Source organism: Euphorbia lathyris, chromosome 4, assembly GCF_963576675.1.
Source record: "Euphorbia lathyris chromosome 4, ddEupLath1.1, whole genome shotgun sequence".
Taxonomy (NCBI): Eukaryota; Viridiplantae; Streptophyta; class Magnoliopsida; order Malpighiales; family Euphorbiaceae; genus Euphorbia; species Euphorbia lathyris.
In genome coordinates, this window is record NC_088913.1 from 30,501,655 (window position 1) to 30,521,992 (window position 20,338).

The window sequence follows — 20,338 nt, forward strand, 5'->3', positions numbered from 1 at the left end:
TAAGGGGATATGATACTAAAATAGGCCTAAGGTTTTTGAAAAAGTACCAATTTAGGCTCAACGTTTAAAATAGCATCAATATAGGCTTAACATTTACAATATAATATCAATTTAGGCTTAACGTGTACAATATAACATCAATTTAGGCCTCACGTACAAAATAGCATCAATATAGACTTAACGTTTACAAAATAACACGAATTTAAGCTTAACGTTTACAAAATATATCCAATTTAAGCTAAACGTCACAATTAAATTACCATATTATATTCTTTTCCTATTAACTTTATATGTTATCTTTTTATTTAATTCTATTTTCTTATTTATTATAATATAATTAATTAGTATTCCTGTCCATTAAAACCTTACATTTGATTTTCATCAATCATTTCATGACTCCTAAATTTCATGGCTCATGTGAAATAATATTGATACATGTCAGTGTTCGAAATATTGTGAAAATTTAATTACTTTTAGTTTGCATGTATTAGATGAACAATGAAATTTGGTAGTCATGGAATCATTTATGAAAAACAAATATAAAAGTTTAATGGGCAAGAATAGTAATTAATTGTATTATAATAAATAAGAACATAGAACTAAATAAAAAGATATCATATAAAGTTAATAGGGAAAGAATATAATATGATTAATTTAATTATGACGTTTAGTTTAAATTGTATATATTTTGTAAAACGTTAAGCTTAAATTCGTATTATTTTGTAAACGTTAAGCCTATATTGGTGCTATTTTGTACGTGAGGCCTAAATTGATGCTATATTGTAAACGTTAATCATAAATTGATATTATGTTGTAAACGTTAAGCCTATATTGGTGCTATTTTGAACGTTGAGCCTAAATTGGTACTTCTCAAAAAACCTTAGGCCTATTTTGACACCTTATCCCTTTAATAAGCCTATATCTAACGGTGAATCAGCAAATTTGCTTGCTCATTAAGATGCACGCGAAAATTCCTATATACAATAACATATAAGAATATAGAAAGGCAGAGATGAATCATGTGCATATTATTTTGGTATATACAAAGTGTGGACTAGCTGACTTTCTTTTCATTTAATTTAAAATTGAAGTGTGAAACTATGAAAACAAACAACATACTGAACTGCAACCAAATCATGTTATGTTGACCTGCACCCTCAACACTCCTCATTATTTGCGATTCAATCATGTCATCATCAATTACTCATGTTCATCAACTATATTATTTCAGTAATATATATGCCAGTAGAGCATCTTTAATGGAGGGTGCATTAAAGGATGTCCGTTGATGTGATATTAGATTTGACAATTTTTAAAAGGTAACTACTATTAGAGTGATAGTTGGGTACCAAAAAAAGGTTGTCAATTTTTGACAACCTTTAATGTTGCCAAACTTTTTTTCTATATATAAAAAAATGATTTATTTAATTACTATTATTGCATTATAAATGATTCTCTCTCCTTTCACTATAAGTTGATAATATTTATAATTAAAATAAATTATATATAAATTCAAAACAATATATAAATAGTGTTTAATAAAATTTTGAAATAAATCCTTTTAGTATAAAAATTAACTACATATATATATATGCAACAACAAATAACAAATATGAACAGATAAACCAAACGGTTTTTCTCTTTATATATATGTATATGTTTTTTTAGAATAAAAAAAAACTTTTTGAAATTTATTTTGTAGCTTTACCATAAATTTAGATGAGGGCATATTCCTCTTTTCCCTTATTTATTTAATATAGGATGACCATATTATTTTTCTTTTATCAAAACTTCAATTTCCTAATTTGGAATGAATTGTTAATAGGAAGAATTCATATTAATAAACAATAAATCCTTCTTTTAAACCAAAGGATCACGCAAAGGATAGTGAGATGAAAAGACGTTGGTAATGTTAAAATCCCTTTCTTATAATGGTAATAATGAGTAATAAATAAGTTAGTATAAACACTTGGATTTCCATTCAAATTACTATTTTTAAATAAACAAGGAACATGCATCAATACAAAACAAGATTAATTCTTAATCTTGGCAACAGAATAATTCAGGATTAAAGTAGTAAATTAATTCAGATTAATGACAAATACAACAAAATAAGGATAGCCGACATATATGATAATAATAAGGAAATGTTTACACAAGGAAACAATGAATTTAAATTTAAATATTGGGTAATTAATTTATTAGTCCATATATTTTGATAAAACACATTGTTTAGTCTCTGTATTTTTAAAAACACATGATAAAGTCCTTAATATTTTTCTCGGTGAACAGTTTAGTCCCTAACGTTTTTCTCAGTGAACTGTTTAGGCCACTGCCGTTAGACTCTCATAAAGATTTTGTTAATCAATTTGGATTTGCGTTCTTCTTTTCTTTTATTTTCATTTCCTTTAAACTCTAATGAATTTGAAATCAACTTTGAGTGTTCTTCTTCTTGATTTTCTTCTTAATCGTTCAAATTCGTAAGCATTGGGTCGGTTCTTTTTCATGTTCTCCATACAAATAACTTCTTTTTCTAAATTGGATTTCCTCTTCTGAAGTTTAAAGGTAAATAGTAAAGGGTAATTTAGTCATTTTCGAAGTCATAAATGGTAAAAAAATCTAACAAACAGGCGGAAGGACTAAATAGTTCACTGAGAAAAAGATTAGGGACCTTACCCTGTGTTTTTGAAAATACAAAAAATTAAATAGTGTGTTTTATCAAAATATAGGAACTAATAAATTAATTACCCTTAAATATTTAATAGAGATTGGTAAGCATATGCTGTCCCAGATTCTATTTAAAACACCTTCCAAAATTGGGGTTATAAATACCCCTGCAACCAATCACACCATATCCCATTTACAAATAAAAATGAAACTAACGGAGGTTATTACGGTGGTGCTCATATCAGTGGTGGCGGTGGTGGTTAATGGTTCAGATGAATTCGATTTCTTCTACTTAGTTCAACAATGGCCAGGATCATACTGTGACTCAAAGCAAAGTTGCTGCTATCCAACCACAGGAAAACCACAGCCAGATTTCGGAATCCATGGTCTTTGGCCTAATTACAAAGATGGCTCTTACCCTTCCAATTGCGACGCCACCAACCCCTTCGATCTAAACCAGGTTAAAGACCTAATGAGCAGCATGCGAACCAATTGGGCCACGCTAGCCTGCCCTAGCGCTGACGGAGTGAGCTTCTGGACTCATGAATGGGATAAACATGGTACTTGTTCCGAGTCTGTTCTTAATCAACATGCCTACTTTCAGAGTGCTCTCCAATTGAAGAATCAGTCTAACCTCCTCCAACTCCTTAAGTCTGCTGGAATAGAGCCGAATGATGATAAATATAGCTTGAGCAGTATTAAAAGTGCTATTCAACAAGGGTTGGGATTCAATCCATGGATAGAATGCAATACTGATGATTCAGGGAATAGCCAACTTTACCAGGTTTATTTGTGTGTTGATACTTCTGGATCTAATCTTATAGAATGCCCTGTTAATCCTTCTGGAAAACGTTGTGGCTCCCAAATTCAGTTCCCTACTTTCTAGATTTCAATTTTTCTTTTTCTATTCTATTCAATAAATTAATCATAGTTTTGAAACTCTAATCAGTGTAAAAGTCATTTACATTTAAAAAATATTTGTCAGTAGACTTAAATTTATTGTGCCTTCTTGTACATGGGTTAAACACATTCGCATGTAAGGTTAAGGAGCCTTAATTTTTTACTAAGGGATAATTACTAATTTGACCCAATCAAGGACCCAATTTACATATCTAACCCACCTTGCCTCAAAGTTACTAAATTACCATTTTGGACAAAACTAACCTTAGTTCTATTTGATGAATCAATCTTCTTCCTCCTCCTCCTCCTTCTCCTCCGCTTCATCCGCTTCTTCTTCTTCTTCTTCTTCTTGTTCTTCTTCTTCTTCTTCTCTGTTTCAACTTCTTCTTCAGTTCATCTTCTTCAATTTCTGATACCAATGGTTAGCGATTTTTGACATATTATGTTCAATTTCCCGTACAAATGGTATATTTTTTGCTTATACGATTGCTTTTCTCGTTGGTTTTCCCTGATATCGTTTCAATTTCCTCTATTTTTCCATAATTTTTTCCATTTTCCTCCATTGCTGTCGCATTTGTGACGAAATTATCACATTTCGTCACAAATGCGACAAGAACTGTCGCATTTGTTAATGCGACAACTCTTGTCACATTTGTGACGAAATGCGACAGTTCTTATCGCATTTCGTAACAAATGCGACAGTTCTTATCGCATTTGCGACGAAATGCGATAATTTCGTCACAAATGCGACAACAATGGACGAAAATGAAAATAAAATTATGGAAAATAGAGGAAATTGAAACGATACCATTAAAGATGAAGAAAGAGGCAAAACCAACGAGAAAAGCAAGCGTATAAGCAAAAAATATACCATTTGTACGGGAAATTGAACATAATATGTCAAAAATCTCAAAAATCGCTAACGATTGGTATAAGAAATTGAAGAAGATGAAGAAGTTGAAACGAAGAAGAAGAACAAGAAGAACAAGAACAAGAAGCGGATGAAGCGGAGGAGGAAGAAGAAGAAGAAGAAGAAAAGAAGAAGATCGATCGATTCATCAAATAGAACTAAGGTTAGTTTTGTCCAACATGGGTGAAAGTGTGTAATTTGGTAACTTTGAGGTAAGGTGGGTTAGATATGTAAATTGGGGTCCTTGATTGGGTCAGATTAGTAATTATCCCTTTTACTAAACTCCAATAATAATTAGGGTAAATTCTAAATAAAACCCACGTGGTTTCACTAATTTTCCGATAAAGGATTGTAGTTTACTTTTTGTCAAAACGAGGATTGAGGTTTCGCACTTGGAAAATGAAAATTTTCAAGAATTAAAGTTGTTCAATGTCATATTTTCTATGGAACTATATTTTCGATTTTTGAAAATCATCTTTGTTGGAACTTTTTCTCTCTAAACATTAACTTTCTCTCTTTACTAAACATCATCTAAATAATCTCAAAATAAAAACGTTGAAGAATTAAAGTTGCATATAATATTAGTAGTTCTTAAAATATGTCATTTTCAAAGTCGTCAATGGTGATTTTAATAGTATCAATCGAAAAAGTCCTTATTTTGCTAAAGTTGAAAACTTCAATCCTCGTTTTGACAAAAAATAAACCACGATCCTTTATCTGAAAATTAATAAAACCACAAGGGTTTTATTTAAAATTTACCCTAATAATTATCACGAGAGAATAAACGTGATTTCCATTAAAAAAATTAGCATCAGGATGATTTCACACTATTCTCTACAAATAATTCTCTAATCTTCGGTAGTGCTAATGAAAGGGAGGCTACCTATATGAATACTATGAAATATCTCGGTCAAGTTATTAATTTTCAGAAATTAAAGGTTTTCATTGTATTTAATGTATGTAGCGGGGCCGTTTGTTTTACCTACTGTTTACTGTTGTTGTTTGCTATTTGCTGTTGGAAAATGCTGTTTTTTCAAAAAGCAGAGATTCTCTGCTTTTGCAAAAGAACTGCTTTAAAAAACTGTTTTTCAAGTGTAAAAGGCAAACAAAATGTCACCGACCAAACACTTAATGCTACTTTTCAACTGTAAAAGGCAAACAGGAAAAGTCTAACCAAACACTTAGAACTCTGTCTTTTAAAATGAAAAGGCAAACAGGAGGTGAAAGGTAGGTAAACAACGAGATTAGAATTGGAATGTTGTAGAATCAGATTAAAATAATTATTAATGTATTTTGTTTGGTTCAGAATTTCATTCTGTTCTGTTAGAAGTTAGTTTGGTAGTCTAATAATTTAAATGAATATAATATTTATAAATTCAATTGAAACCAGCATTAAATTAACCAATCGGAATTCTGAAATCAGAGTAAAAAATGACCTAACCCAAACACCCAAAGTAAAAGAAGATTAAAAGATGGAAGGAGAAAATTTAATGAGGAGCAGATCAGAGCAGAGCAGGTAGGACATTTTGAATTGATTAAGCAAGCGGTTCCTTAATTAGTTGCTTTTCTTTGCCCAAATCTAGGCTGTAATCAAACTGAACTTTGACATGTATTTGCGAACATTAATTTATTTATTCACAAAGTTTGATCGTTAATTAATTAATCTCTTATAAACTAATGGATGTAAACAAATAGCATGGTAAATCCGTTTTAAATTTCTATATGGTCATTTCTTCTTTCTTATATTTTTTTTTGGTTATTTCTTCTTTCTTATATAGCGTACTGTCAAAACCAAAATTTTTGTGTTAATAAAAAGTAATTTTACATTTCCATTTCATAAAAATACTGTTATTAAAACAATCGAAACAAACTTACGAACTTATTTATAAACATTATAAACAAATAATCGAGTTTGGTTGCGAAATTTCGAACCGAGTTTCCCTATACTCAAACTCAACTAGTTTATAAATTGAATCGAAGTCGGTCGGGTTTGTATGAGCCGAATGCTGCTCATAAAGTTAGCATAAAATTCATTAGGTATTGCTAAATACCACAACCAAATTCCTTATCACCGCATCCATTGGACAATTTTACCCTTGACATATTTTTTTTTTGAAATTGGGAATATTTTTTTTGAGAGAAAATTCAAAATTTAGCCTAAACGGATGCGGCATACCGTTCGACCCATGGCGGAAATGGATGCCGCATCCGTTCCCGCCATGGCTCGAATGGTACGCCGCATCCGTTCCCTCCATGGCTCGAACGGTATGCCGCATCCGTTTAGGCTAAATTTTGAAATATGCAAAATCATAGAATTTTTAGTGACGAAAAATACTAAATCATTCAATTTTTTATGACGAAAAATGAAAAATTCTCCTTTTTTTTGTGCCGAAAAATGTAAAATCGTCATGAAAAATATGTATTATTTTCATGAGTTCTTTGATAAAAAGATGTAAATCTTAATGTTTCGGACTCGTAATCATCCATTTTCGGGGTTCTGATTGTCACACATCAATTATTTTCATAATTTCAATTATTGTTGTTCGGGTTTATAATTTTGGAGAGAATTTTCAGTTTTTGATCAAAATTACGAGAAGGGCAAAAAAGTCCAAAAGAGGCGGTGATAAGAAATTTGGTTGCGATATTTAGCAGCTGACATATAAAACTCATGTGGTCACCAGAAGAGTGTTAAATAATATTACAATTACAACCCCATCTTCTGTATTAAAATTGGTTATATATTTATTAGAAATGAACAATCATCACGATATGAGTTGAGAAGAGACTCCAAAAGAAATTCAGAGTCCCGGATGCAACAGTCTGCACCTCCATGTCCAAGATATTAAACTCATGCGTCAACACAATCGGCGACAGCAGAAGCAGCAGTGGTTACTGATCATGAACAGCAAGAATCTGCGGAAAAAGCTACCCAGCCGGTTGAATTGTACTAGTACTCCATTAATTCCAGACAACCAAAGGCACTCATCACCAGCCAAGCTGATAATGTAGTTCATCAGTACAAATTCCACAACCAGAGGTTAAAACTAGTTACGAAAGATCGATCCTAAATATTTCATCCTAAAAAGGGGGGAAATGAATGGAAACTAAGGAGCTACTAATTCCTTGTGTAAAGAATGTACAAGTGATTTCTATATCTGTGCCAAATGAAAAAAACTGATCTCTTGAATTTGGAAATATGGCATCGAAAAAGCTCCCATTTTGATAGACAAAACGTTGTTGGAAAAAGGCATAGAAAAGAAAATGATTTGGATTAACTACATGATTTTGATGGATTGAATGTATATGATGCTTACTTTAATTGTTTTCTTGGAATAAAGTAGTACTTCTATCTATATGCAATTGACACATTCCAACATATGGACCTTACACTCTAACAAAAGATTTGGATTTCATGGAACTTACAGTCAACCTCAGACGTAATCAACATGAATCAAGGGGGGAGAAAATCATCACCTGCATAACAAACTCATCTTATCTTCATTGTACAGCTTTCTCGTCTTCATCATTACTTCTTTGGTTCTCAGTCGAAACGGCTGCATTTCATTTCTCTAACATCATAATGGTCATTATCTTCTTCTAGACCTGATCCCTGTAAGCTTTCTGCGGGTTCAAAGCTTGTAGGATGCAATCCACAAGTACCAACTTCATCCTTGTTACGAGATAGCAGATGAACTCCACACTTTCTAACCATCACATTGCTTAGGCTTTCAACACCATCAACAGAAAATTGAACTGCGGAGAATCAAAATAAGGTCAAATTGCAAGCCAGTGTCTCACCATAATAATTTACCTGTAACATGACAGTACTCAGTCACGATTGCGGAGAGGAAGGAGATGGATAGGTAAACAGATATAAATCGATAAATAGATAGATGAAAAGTAGGAGAGAATCACCTAATGCTCTCTCTATCTGAAAAGCCACAATCATCTAGAAAAAGCCAAGCCAGCGAGGGCAAACCAGTGAAAGGAGCAATATAAACTCTCTGCATCCTTCACAATCCAAAGTTCTAAGCTTGCCCAAACAGTTGATGGAGGATGGAAGTTTTCTAATAACACTTCTGGCTGCAACAAGCTTCTTCAGAGAATTTAAATTCCTAATATTCTCTGGCAATTATTTCAGATTTATGAGACTTCAAATTGCAAGTGCTGTCTGGAAGAGTCGCCAGTTTCGAGCAGCCCTCAAGATTAAGAGGTTTGAGAAGTTGCAGCTCACCAATATTGCCAGGAAGACTCTGGAGACTAGTACACGATTATGCTCCTTGGAATCACTGGAAACTCTGTGATTTTGAAGCAATCTTCAAGTGAAAGAAAATCAAGACTTTCCATATAATGAAAAATTGAAACATTGCCAAGACTTTGCCCAAAAAAGAGGTATTTGTAAATTTTGAGAAGGAAATACTGAAAAGTCCATTTATTTTAACTGATAATTTCAGGTTAGCGATACAAAGCTGGTACAATGAGAAGACCATCCAAAAGATGGGACAGGAAGAGGCGGGATTTCATGACTGTCAAAAGAGTAGAGTAGATGAACTCCACACTTTTTCACCGTGAAATTACTACTCTCAGTGTCGGCAGAGAATCGAAACGAGGCCTCTGTGAACCTGTGTTTATTTTTTAGATGAAAGATGTAAACCCAAACCAAAGTGTTCTCAAAGCTTGGTGCATACTTAGGCTTGAAGTAATTGTCCCAAAAAATCGCACGAGAACAACATTTATTAAGAGTACATCCGGACTCAGTCACAAAACAACTTTGACAGTTTATACGTGGTTCAGTTCCAAAATGGAGATCAAAAGAATGTCCAGACTCAGCAAATTCTGTAGCAGTTTCGGCCTCATTATCTGTGGATGTGACAACAGCAGAAAAAACTACAACCATGAAGTCAAGTGGAACAGGTTCCATTGAGATGAAGATGGTTGATCCATTCTCATTTTTATGCTTCATTCTTGGTGGTAATTCGTTTCCTGCAAGACAAACCGCAATTGATAAACTGCAAACAAGCACCTCCTTGCAAAATACCTGTATAATGAAAATCATCATCAGTCACGAACAAATGTTTAACATAAAAGACGAAAGGTACAAGAGAAGCACCTGATCATGTTTACGAAAATGTCTTAACTGAGGCAGTATATTTTCAATTCCCAACAGCACATCATCCATGATCTTTCTGCCCCAGCTCTGATCCAAATTAATGCAATTCCTAGAATCTAGCACCTGTAAAAAATTCATGTTCACTTCTGTGAATGACGACTTTCTTTGCAAAGAAGTGCAGTTTTGAACCCACAGATCTTCTAGAGTTGACGGAAGCTCTGGAATATATTCAAGTCTCTTGTTGCCCCTTAGATAAAGTCTTCTCAATTCGGAAAGTTGTTTGATGGTCGCAGGGAGCTTCTTTAAATTATTCCCACCTAAATATAATCCCCACAATGACTTTAAAGAGCCAAGACTCTCTGAAATTTCTGAAAGGCCACAATCTTGCAGAAGGAGCATTTTCAGAGAGGGCAAGCCTGTGAAAGGAGGCAATATCAAATCTCTGCATCCACTACAACTCAAAAATTCAAGCTTGGCCAAACAGTTGATGGTAGGTGGTAGCATTCGAATACCACTTCTGGTTGCATCAAGCTTCTCTAGAGATCTCAGATTCCCGATGTTCTCTGGCAATTCCCTCAGATTTTGACACTCATTTATGGAAAGAGATTTAAGAGACTTCAAACTGCAAGTGCTGTCTGGAAGATTCCTCAGTTTCGAGCAGCCCTCAAGATTAAGACGCTCAAGAAGTTGCAACTCCCCAATATTCCTCGGAAGACTTTGGAGACTGGTGCATGATTTCAACTCCAATTTAGCAAGTTGAGAGAAGTGCTCAATTGACCATGGAAGTTGCTTCACTGCAGTTTTACTTAAAATCAGACATCTTATAACCCTTGGAATCACTGGAAACTCTATGATTTTGAAGCAACCTTCAAGTGAAAGAAAATCAAGGCGTTCCATATAAAGAAAACTTGAAAAATAGCAAAGACTTTTGCAACTTTCAAGATTCAAATGTCGAAGTTCACTGACATATAATCTAGTGGACCGAATCTCAACCAAACTTGTACAACCTCTCAAATGTAAAACCTCAAGTTTTGGAAATTGAGACAAGTCTGCAATTCTGATTAGCTTTACTGAGTAACTGAGGTCTATCAACTTCAAACTCTCAAAACACTGCAATGAAAGTACAACTAAAATTTACAAAGATAATCTACATGAATTATTTTATGAAATTATACAATTCCAAAAGAATACCTGATTTTTTATGCAAAGTTGTTCAACATGGCTGCGAACCAAATGAAGTTGAACAAGATTCTTCGGAGAAAATTTTAATGGCAAGGATTTTGATGGATATCCATACCAGTAGAGATATCTTAGCTCATCCGGTAAGAATTTGAGGAGGCCTCTTGTATGTGGCTGGCAAGAGAGATATCTTAGTGGTTGAATTCTGATCACTCCATTGCATGAATTGTATACTCCTTCTTTTGGATAGTAAGGATTATACAATTTGAGGAGTCGTAGCCTTTTCATTCTTCTAAAGACAGTGGAACTTAAGTTGATATCTCCAATTTTCAACATGTCTAAAGAAATGCTTTTAACACAAACTTCTCCCTAAAATATAAGAAATAAAATAGTTAATTCCTGTGTAAAGTGCAAGCTATGGAAAACATTAATGAAAAGAAGGTTCCAACTATACTATGAGAACTGAAACTTCAAGATGGATGGATAGATAGGTAGATATATATTAATTTTGGTGGTTCATACCAAATCTTTTGTCAATACATTGCAGATATCTTGAGCAACCCACAACCGGCTACAATGCCAAGGCTCTTCAATGTGTTCTTCTCGAACAATATCTCTTCCCATTTGTTGTAGTAAATCATGCATATCTAACTTGTTCTCTGAAATTGTGATAAGAGCCTTATTAAGAAGATTTCTGATACCAATTCTTGCATTAAAACCACAACTTCGTAGTATACTTTCAACATGATCTCTATCATCCCCTTTAAAGAAACATGCAATATCTAGAAAAATTTCCTTCTCCATATAATCCAATTCATCGTAGCTTATCTTTAATATATTCTGAATTCTCTTGTCAGCCATAGCCTCCAATTTCTCCAATTGATCTTCCCATTCTCTCGTATCCTTGTTGTGCAATGTGGAACCCAAAACTTTAAGAGCTAATGGAATACCTTTAGCATATGCTACTACCTTTTGTGCTAGCTCTATGTATCCTTCTGATGGTGAATGTTCCTTAAAAGCGTGTAAGCTAAGGAGTTGAAGAGCTTGACGATGACCTAATTTTTCAACTTCACAAATCTCATCTGCACCCCCATTCATGAGAATTTGTTTATCTCTACTAGTCAAAATAACTCTACTCCCTGGACTGTACATATCATGTTTTCCAATCAAATGCTCTATTTGGTCTAGATCACTCACATCATCAAGAACAATAAGAACTTTTTTTCCCTTCATCCATTTCCATATGAAAGAGGGTCCAACAATATTGTGCCTTCTTAAATTTGAAATTTCTTTTCCTAATAATTCTGATAGAATCTCATGCTGTAAATCACCTAAAGTGTATTTTTTCAATCTTTCTCTGACGTTTGCGACAAAATATGCACTCTCAAAATTGGAAGAGATTCGGTCATATACTTTGCGAGCTACAGTAGTTTTACCAATTCCGCCCATGCCCCAAATTCCTAAAAACAATACATCTTTTGAATCAGTACAAAGTTTTGATTGGATATCATTGACACGTGAATCAATTCCAATTAAACCATCAGCCATCAAGACGTAAGAAAATGCATGATTTACTCTCTGATGGATGAAACTAACAATTTCCTCAATTAGCTTTGATTCAGGCCTGATTACATTAAAGCGAGTAGTTGTAAGTATAAGGTAAAAGCAAGCATCTATACAAAATTTATGCACTGAATCACAGAGAATTTTTGAAAATAAAAACTAGAGCTTACTTGACAGTACGTGAATCGAAGCCAGATATCTCTGCTGTTTCCCTCAGAGCATTCCTCCAGCTCTCATGTCTGCCCTTAAATGCTTCCCCACAACTCTCTGTCAATTCCTGAACATCAGTTGGATCCACATGATAGAAAATTGGTACTACTATTTGTCCCATCCTTTTCTTGCAATCGACTATCTTCACAAGTTCATCTAGACACCATGGAGAATTTGCATAATTTTCTGAGAAGATGACAAGTGCAACATGTGATTCTTCAATGACTCGCAAGAGAGCAGGCGAAATCTCCTCTCCTCTTTCAAGGTTTTCATCCTTGAAAGTAACAATTTGCTTTTGACGTAAAGCATGGAAGAGATGACTGAGAAAGCCATCACGAACATCTGTGCCTCTAAAACTGATAAATACATCATAAGTACACTTAGAAGTAGAAGACATGATAGACATTAACAGAAAACAAGGTGTATAGAAGAAGAGGAATTAAGATGAAGTTAACTATGGTGGGGGATAACATATTATGAGAATAATTACTTGTGAGTTTTAGTAACTAGTAATTATCAGTGACATCAGTGGTAGTGATATCTTTTTATCATAGTTTCCTATTAAATTTCCAAAGACTTTCTGATGAAGAAAAATGTATGCATTTTATATCAAATTAATTGATATGTCTCAATCCAACATCAAAAAAAATATCAACTCTATCCAATAAAAGAAAACGCGTAGCTGTTCACAAATTTTTATTGTTTTTCAATTGATATTGTAAAAACAATAACCGTTGAAGTTTTCCACCACAACAACCAAAACCGCCAACCATCCAGACTTTCTTTTCTCTAAAACATCCAATTGATACACCGATGATAAACATCTGAGCTTCGTATATATAGCTTATCCGATCTTTATCTTCCTTTTCTACTTTCTAGTATCATTCAAGCCCCGAACAGGGAATAAGTCGGTCAGCAACAAAATTTGCAATTTCTGAAACAAATATGTGTTTTGAGGAATTGAAGGAAAAGAAAAGATGGAAATCGGTTACCTCAACAGGTTCAGAAAGATAAATCAGTAGACAATTGCACTGCCGACGCAATGAATATCCCCTCCGACTCCGAGTATATGCAACGGGGGTTTTGGGTTTTACATTTGATTCTTTTTTAACACTGAAGTTTTCATTCTTGACCGGAAGGAGAGAGAAGGGAATAGAAAGCCGACGGAATCAAAATAATAAAATAATTATCTATACTATATACTAAATCTCAATTAGCTGATGTGTTACTTTTATAAATAACAAACTGATGTGACACTTCCAGGAATTTTTGGAAATTTTAAGTTTTTCTTTTTGTCTAGTTGCAGAGTCGATGTGATCCTTCATTTATGTGTTTCTGCATTACGTGGCCTCTTCCAAAAAAACAGATGTGAAGATTTTTTTTTTATCTGTGAATCTTTTACACCGCGTTGTTGTATGGTAGTTCACGTTAGCCGATTCCAAATCATTTCGAGACTAAGATTTTATTATTGTTGTTGTGAATCTTTTGCACGTCACTATTTAGCAACTTGTAATAATGCTTTATGAATTTATAAGTCACTATTTATGCATATGTATCGAACTGAGCAGCTCAACTTGTTTATAGCACTAAATTAAGTATGTAACGACCCGGTCCAGAGTAGGTGGTGTCGGGATAGAAGGACTAAGCAAAGAACGAATGATAATGGAGCATAAATGAATTGAATTCCACTTCGAAAATAGATAAAGTATGACTTAGGTTTATCAGTAAAGTGAGAATCCAATACATGTATACGCGTTTTAAAACCATAAAACCCAAAGTGTTGGATTTTAGATTAAGCGGACAATATCTATATGATATTGGATCGGAATATTACAAAGTATTTATAGTTTGTCTGTGGTAGTAGATATGCGAAAGAAAAGCAAAATCATATGAAGAAAAAGCAATATCCATATGAAGAAATAAACCTAAAAATTAGAGCGACATATAAATTGAAAACACCAGTCATCAAACATACACGCAAAGCTCTTTTCAAAAACAAAACAACAGCTTAATAGAGAGAGACATGAAGCAGGATGTAAGAAGACCTTGAAAAAACTCAAGGATTTTATAAGTATGATAACTCGGGGAAAAAACCTTGATCGGAGCACTTCCCTGTGAGGCGCCGTTGGGTTCGGCCGGGGACACTCCGATGCCAAAGTCAGTAATATTTCTGAGAATAAACTGTAAGCACAAAAGTAGAGAATCAGTAAGTGTACCTCAATAGCTTGGGAGGCAAGCTATTTATAGTCATGTAGTTGTAACTCTCGGTAACTAGAAAGTCTCCATTAATGCCTCATTAATGGTGGTTACTGATCTTATTCAAGTATGACCGTTAGCTCATTAATGGGTTATTAGTTGCCTTTTAATTGTATTTATTCCCATTCATGGATGGTAATAAAGGCGCCTTTTCATATTCTCTGATCCGTCAAGGCGTATGTACGCTCTCCTTGAGAGCTATGGCGGGTCTCCGCTACTCGCTCTCATCGGGCGTATCTCGTTATGGCGTATCTCGCCATGGTCCACGTGGCGTGGCATAATGCTAGAGACTCCTTCCTTTTCCTCATTATTTGCATATTCTCCCCTGCATTAATTATCATTAATTCCACATTAATCATGCATAAATATCTATTTTAAAAGGAATAATGGTTTGCCATTATTTCTATTAATTTTCCCTTATTCCTTATTCAAGAATAATTTGGGTTGTTATCAGAAGCCCCCCCTAAAGGTATAAAAAGCTCTTTAGGGCTGTCTAAATGGTGTTTTATTTTTCTATCTTGGAGAAAAGTGGACCCGCCCTAGATGGGGGATCATATATGGATATGATGCACTTTTAGGGCCTTTTGCTTCCTTGTGGATAGGTGGCCAACCGTATCCATTGTTAGCCTCTAGGGCCTTCTTGAGAGTTATATTTCTTTTAGAAAGGAATAACCTGCCCTTTATGGGACCATTTGTTCCTACCCCATAGGATTATGATTCGCCTTTAGGGACTTATTTTCTTCAGTTCTGCCATATTGAGGAGAATGACCCGCCCTTAGGGATCAGTAAGAATGATCAGCCATTTAGGGACTTTTGTGCATTTTGTGGAGGCGAGACTTTGTTATTTCTATGATGAAGATGAGGATTCATTACTTTGATGAAGACGAGGCTTCATTAATTGGATGAAGACGAGGCTTCATTAATTGGATGAAGACGAGGCTTCATTGATTGGATGAAGACGAGGCTTCATTGATTGGATGAAGACGAGGCTTCATTAATTGGATGAAGACGAGGCTTCATTACTTGGATGAAGACGAGGCTTCATTGATTGGATGAAGATGAGGCTTCATGAATTGGATGAAGACGAGGCTTCATTGATTGGATGAAGACGAGGCTTCATGAATTGGATGAAGACGAGGCTTCATGAATTGGATGAAGACGAGGCTTCATGCATTGGATGAAGACGAGGCTTCATTGATTGGATGAAGACGAGGCTTCATGAATTGGATGAAGACGATGCTTCATGAATTTGATGAAGACGAGGCTTCATTGTTTGGAGATGAAGACGAGGCTTCATTACTTGGAGATGAAGACGAGGCTTCATGATTTGGAGATGAAGACGAGGCTTCATTACTTAGAGATGAAGACGAGGCTTCATTATTTGGAGATGAAGACGAGGCTTCATTACTTGGAGATGAAGACGAGGCTTCATGATTTGGAGATGAAGACGAGGCTTCATTACTTGGAGATGAAGACGAGGCTTCATGATTTGGAGATGAAGACGAGGCTTCACTATTTGGAGATGAAGACGAGGCTTTATTATTTGGAGGTGAAGACGAGGCTTCATGATTTGGAGATGAACCCTTTGCTTTCCAGAACTATTTTTACTAATGCATTATATCTTTTAGCAAGTAATTTTCTAGGATCTGGTTTAGGATTTCTCCGATTGTTTAGGGTAGGTGGCCAGCCGTACCCCAATGTGTGAACCTTTGTGAAGGTTTAGAAGCTGTTCTATTCCTTCTAGAGGAAGTAAAGCTGCATAGGGGATCAACTTGCTACCTATCTTTGAGGTGAAGCGATCCGCCCGTAGGACTTGTGAACCCTTCTTTGGGAAGGGAGTGAGAGAGTGTAAAGTCCTTGTGTCCAAGGAATGTTTTAACTCTTTCTCGAATGGTGATCATCTAAAGATGGATCCACCCATGAGAATGTTCTCCTATCTTTGAGGAGAAAGTTGAGGGTGTAATGATCTCATGTTTGAGACGATTTTAATCCGCTTTTGATGGTGGTCAATCCTTTTCCTGTCTTTGAGGAGAGAGTTGAGCTCATTTGAAAGCTCCTGAGGGTCTGTGCTTCTTATCTTTATGGAAAGGGGATCCGCCCGTGATGGGATCAATTGTCCTATCTTTGAGGTAATTGATCCGCCTGTGGAACTTTTCATTCGCCAGCCACTGGGCGTATATCAGCACTAAAAGCTAGGCAAATGAATATAAGAAGTATGGCGAGAAAGAATAAATTATAAAATATAGGATACTATAACAGTTTAATGCACATATAAGAATATGTAAAAATACTGATTTTTAGGCCCATGGTTCCGTCTTTTCTGAGCAACTAGAACCGCATCCTCAATGATGTTTAACTTATGAGTAATCACATCTGGGCTTACTCCTTTGGGGATCTCATTCTCCTATGTAAATACGCTTTCAGACTCAATGAGAACTTTTTAAACATCCTCTTTGATCTCAAGTTTTAATCCTTTGGCGATCCGCACCCGCTTTCCATCAGTAATAAGGAGCGTTTCTGTGTCGCCCAAAGCTGTAGTGACAAGTTAATATTTCTCACCTTCGTCCTCTTTGGATTGTGGGCGGATTGATAGTGACGCCGAGTATAAGTCTCTTTAGCCACCTTTTGGTTCCCGCTAATCATTACTCCTCCTTTGCTGGTGAGAATGTACATTGTCAGACGACGGATGGAAATTAGGGCTGCAACCTCTGGCCCTTGGTCTGGATAGTGTGACCTGTCACTCCAATGATGTCAACAATGGTTGTTTCTATTTGGATCAGATCAACCTTTAGTTTAGCGAATGCACCTATGGTGATGACATTGCAAGAACTGCCCGTGTCTACCATTACTCGCTTCATTTCATCTCCCATCCTTCAATTGTCAACGCATCTGTATGTGGAGAGATTACTGGACCTGTTTCTGCAAAAGGAGCAATGGAGGGATGTTTTATCCAGAGCAGATATTTTTGCTTTTTCCACGGGTGGCTGATACACTGGTCCATCTGCTATGACATTAATGACACTTTTGAATTTATTTTTGGGATCTGTCTTCCGCTTGTCATCTTGTTATTTTTTATTCTGGACAAAGCTATCTAGTTTGCCAGCTCCCAGCAAGCTTCAGTGTGGTGGCCAACCAATGTGGTGGCCAACCTGTAGTACGCTTTGGCGTTTCTTCCAACGGTTACATGCTCCCCTCCTTTGGGTTCGGGATATGTAATGTCCCGCTTATATTGAATCTTTTCTTTTATATTGTGGCAAGTTGGAAGCTTTAAACATTCTTTCCGCTTCGTACCCCAGGATCCGTGCTGTGAATGGCGAATTCATGTTAACTTGATGGCGTACCTTTCTGCATTGTTCTCTTGTCTATATAGAGCGGCATGCACTCGCCTTTCAATCTTATCATTCGTGTGTTCAATGTTGAATCATGATGGTGAAGCCGGTTCTTGATCTTGATCTCGATCATGTTGAGGTTATGCTTGGAGCTATGGTTTAACGCGGATGGATGTTGTCACAACCGTGGGAGCCATTTTATCTAGCTTCGAATATCTTGTCTCCGCATCCTTCAACATTTTGCTAACATAATAGATGGAGAACTGCTGACCTTCTTTTTCTTGAATAACCACGGTGCATATAGCTTTATCCATGACAGATTGATACAAATGCAGGTCTCCCCTTCAGATTGGTCTGCTCATCAAGGGTGGTTCTGCTAGGAATTGTTTTATACCTTGATATGCTTGTTGACAATCTTTCTAGTATGATGATCTGTCCGTTCAACCTTTGGATCTTTCTCACCCATTATGGGGTTTTCATTTAGGCGCTCTTTTCACCTTTTTCCTCGCATGGCTTTTATTTAGGCGCTCTTTTCACCTTCCTCGCACGGCTTTTATTTTATCTGGATTTGCTCTAACTCCTTTTTGGCCGATGACATAGTGAAGGAATTTTTCTGAAGTGACTCTGCATATACACTTCTTTGGATTGAGCTTTATTTTTCATATCAGTGTTTGCACTGGTTGTAGTATTAGCAACTCCCTTGTACCTGTGGGTTAGCACTGAAAGAACTCCAGAAGCGGGGCATACTCTGTCCATTATTAAAAGATTGTGGTAAGGCATAAAAGCTATATTCACTTACCTTGGGGGATCAATGGCTTGATCCATGGAACATACTTCATAGCAAAAGAATGTTTGCATTGGCCTTGTTGGCAAATATCATGTATGATGCAATTCTCTTTATGGAATTTTTAGTTCATCTTGGAATCAACTTAATAATTCATTCACGTTGGTCACTGCCTCTAGAATGAACTTAGTCAAAGGATAAAACTGAGTAAATATTATATGTCAAACAAATTCATAATAGAATTTTAATCGTGCTTGTTTTAGTAATAATATCACGTATAACGGTCATAACCATAAAGATTGCTACTGCACATGAATATCATAATGAATTCTTAATAAATAACCATAATGAGAATGGTTTAAGAATAATGTCCTTTTGTATTTCAATGTGCATTAATATCCAAGATAGCATATTTATTTTAAACGTCATAAAAGTTATGACATTCTATATTGGGTAAGATATCTTACATAGTTGCTATTTACTTGCAATTAATATTGTGCATCCATAAATTAATAGCATTCAGAGATCATTAAAGCCTCATTTGAATGAGGTGTAATTAAAGAAAGGTAAGTGATGATTTAATAATATAGGTATATATAAAATTACTCTTAAATCATTTCATTTGTACGAATAAAATAAAATACAAAGGGTAATTTTGGAAGAAAAATACATGTACCATGATTCTCCTCCAATTTGGGGTGTAAGGAAAATTGCTCAAAATTCATCATCACCTACCTTCATATACTATCATCCAAACAATCTCTAAGGAATTGTCATGTATATCCTAAGAATTTTGCATAAATTAATGTTCTGATCCGAAACTGACACTTGCACTATTTTGTAGTTAGCTCAGGGTATGAAAGTTTTGTTTATCCAATTTGGTAATTCATCAGCCCATAATGGCCTTAATAGTTAGGGACAATTACAGGATAATTACAAATAGACTCAATATTTTCAAGTCTCTTGTGTTGGTAACAGAAATTCTAACAATGTCAAATAAACAGTTTTTATATGAATAGACGCATCCTTGTAAAAAATGGAATGAAATAACTGTTTGACAAAACAATATTCAAAAATATGAATTTCTGATATTAAAAGTACTATATAGGAGAAAAGCCATATATAGATGGTGAATTGTACAAGGAAAAACCAAATATAATTTTTTTTGTAATTTCTTCTAATAGTTATATGCATGTTCATCCAAAAGACCGACCAGATCTAAATCATTTGTAATTACATGAGCCCTTTTATGATATTTTAATATCAAATGACAAAATCACATTGAATGGATGAATTTCTTTTATAAATTCCAAGATTACGGGTCTTATACATGCGTTTGTACTAATTCAATGATAATATGATATTACACTTGTCATGCATAAAAATATGAGGGCATAGTAAGCATGCAAGATTTAATGAAAGATTTGTGT

General features: G+C 35.0%; 2 protein-coding genes across 5 annotated transcripts; one reads left to right on the forward strand and one right to left on the reverse strand.

The window, feature by feature from the left end:
* Positions 1–2,848: 2,848 nt before the first annotated feature.
* Positions 2,849–3,666, forward strand: LOC136226524 (extracellular ribonuclease LE-like). The gene has a single exon (XM_066015055.1). The coding sequence runs from the start codon at positions 2,873–2,875 to the stop codon at positions 3,551–3,553; it is 681 nt and encodes a 226-aa protein (XP_065871127.1). The 5' UTR covers positions 2,849–2,872; the 3' UTR covers positions 3,554–3,666.
* Positions 3,667–7,151: 3,485 nt separating this feature from the next.
* LOC136226175 (disease resistance protein RUN1-like) lies at positions 7,152–13,732 on the reverse strand. 4 transcript variants are annotated; one of them, XM_066014505.1, is made up of 8 exons: positions 13,532–13,732; positions 12,500–12,895; positions 11,289–12,390; positions 10,779–11,135; positions 9,588–10,697; positions 8,393–9,515; positions 7,952–8,230; positions 7,152–7,474 (listed from the first exon to the last, which is right to left on the reverse strand). In XM_066014505.1, the coding sequence occupies exons 2-6, from the start codon at positions 12,658–12,660 to the stop codon at positions 8,928–8,930; spliced, it is 3,318 nt and encodes a 1,105-aa protein (XP_065870577.1). In that variant the 5' UTR covers positions 12,661–12,895; positions 13,532–13,732; the 3' UTR covers positions 7,152–7,474; positions 7,952–8,230; positions 8,393–8,927. The 4 variants fall into 4 exon arrangements, with proteins under 4 accessions (XP_065870577.1, XP_065870579.1, XP_065870578.1 ...); XM_066014507.1 differs by having other exon boundaries at positions 7,901–8,230; XM_066014506.1 differs by having other exon boundaries at positions 7,952–8,288.
* Between the last annotated feature and the right edge of the window lie 6,606 nt (positions 13,733–20,338).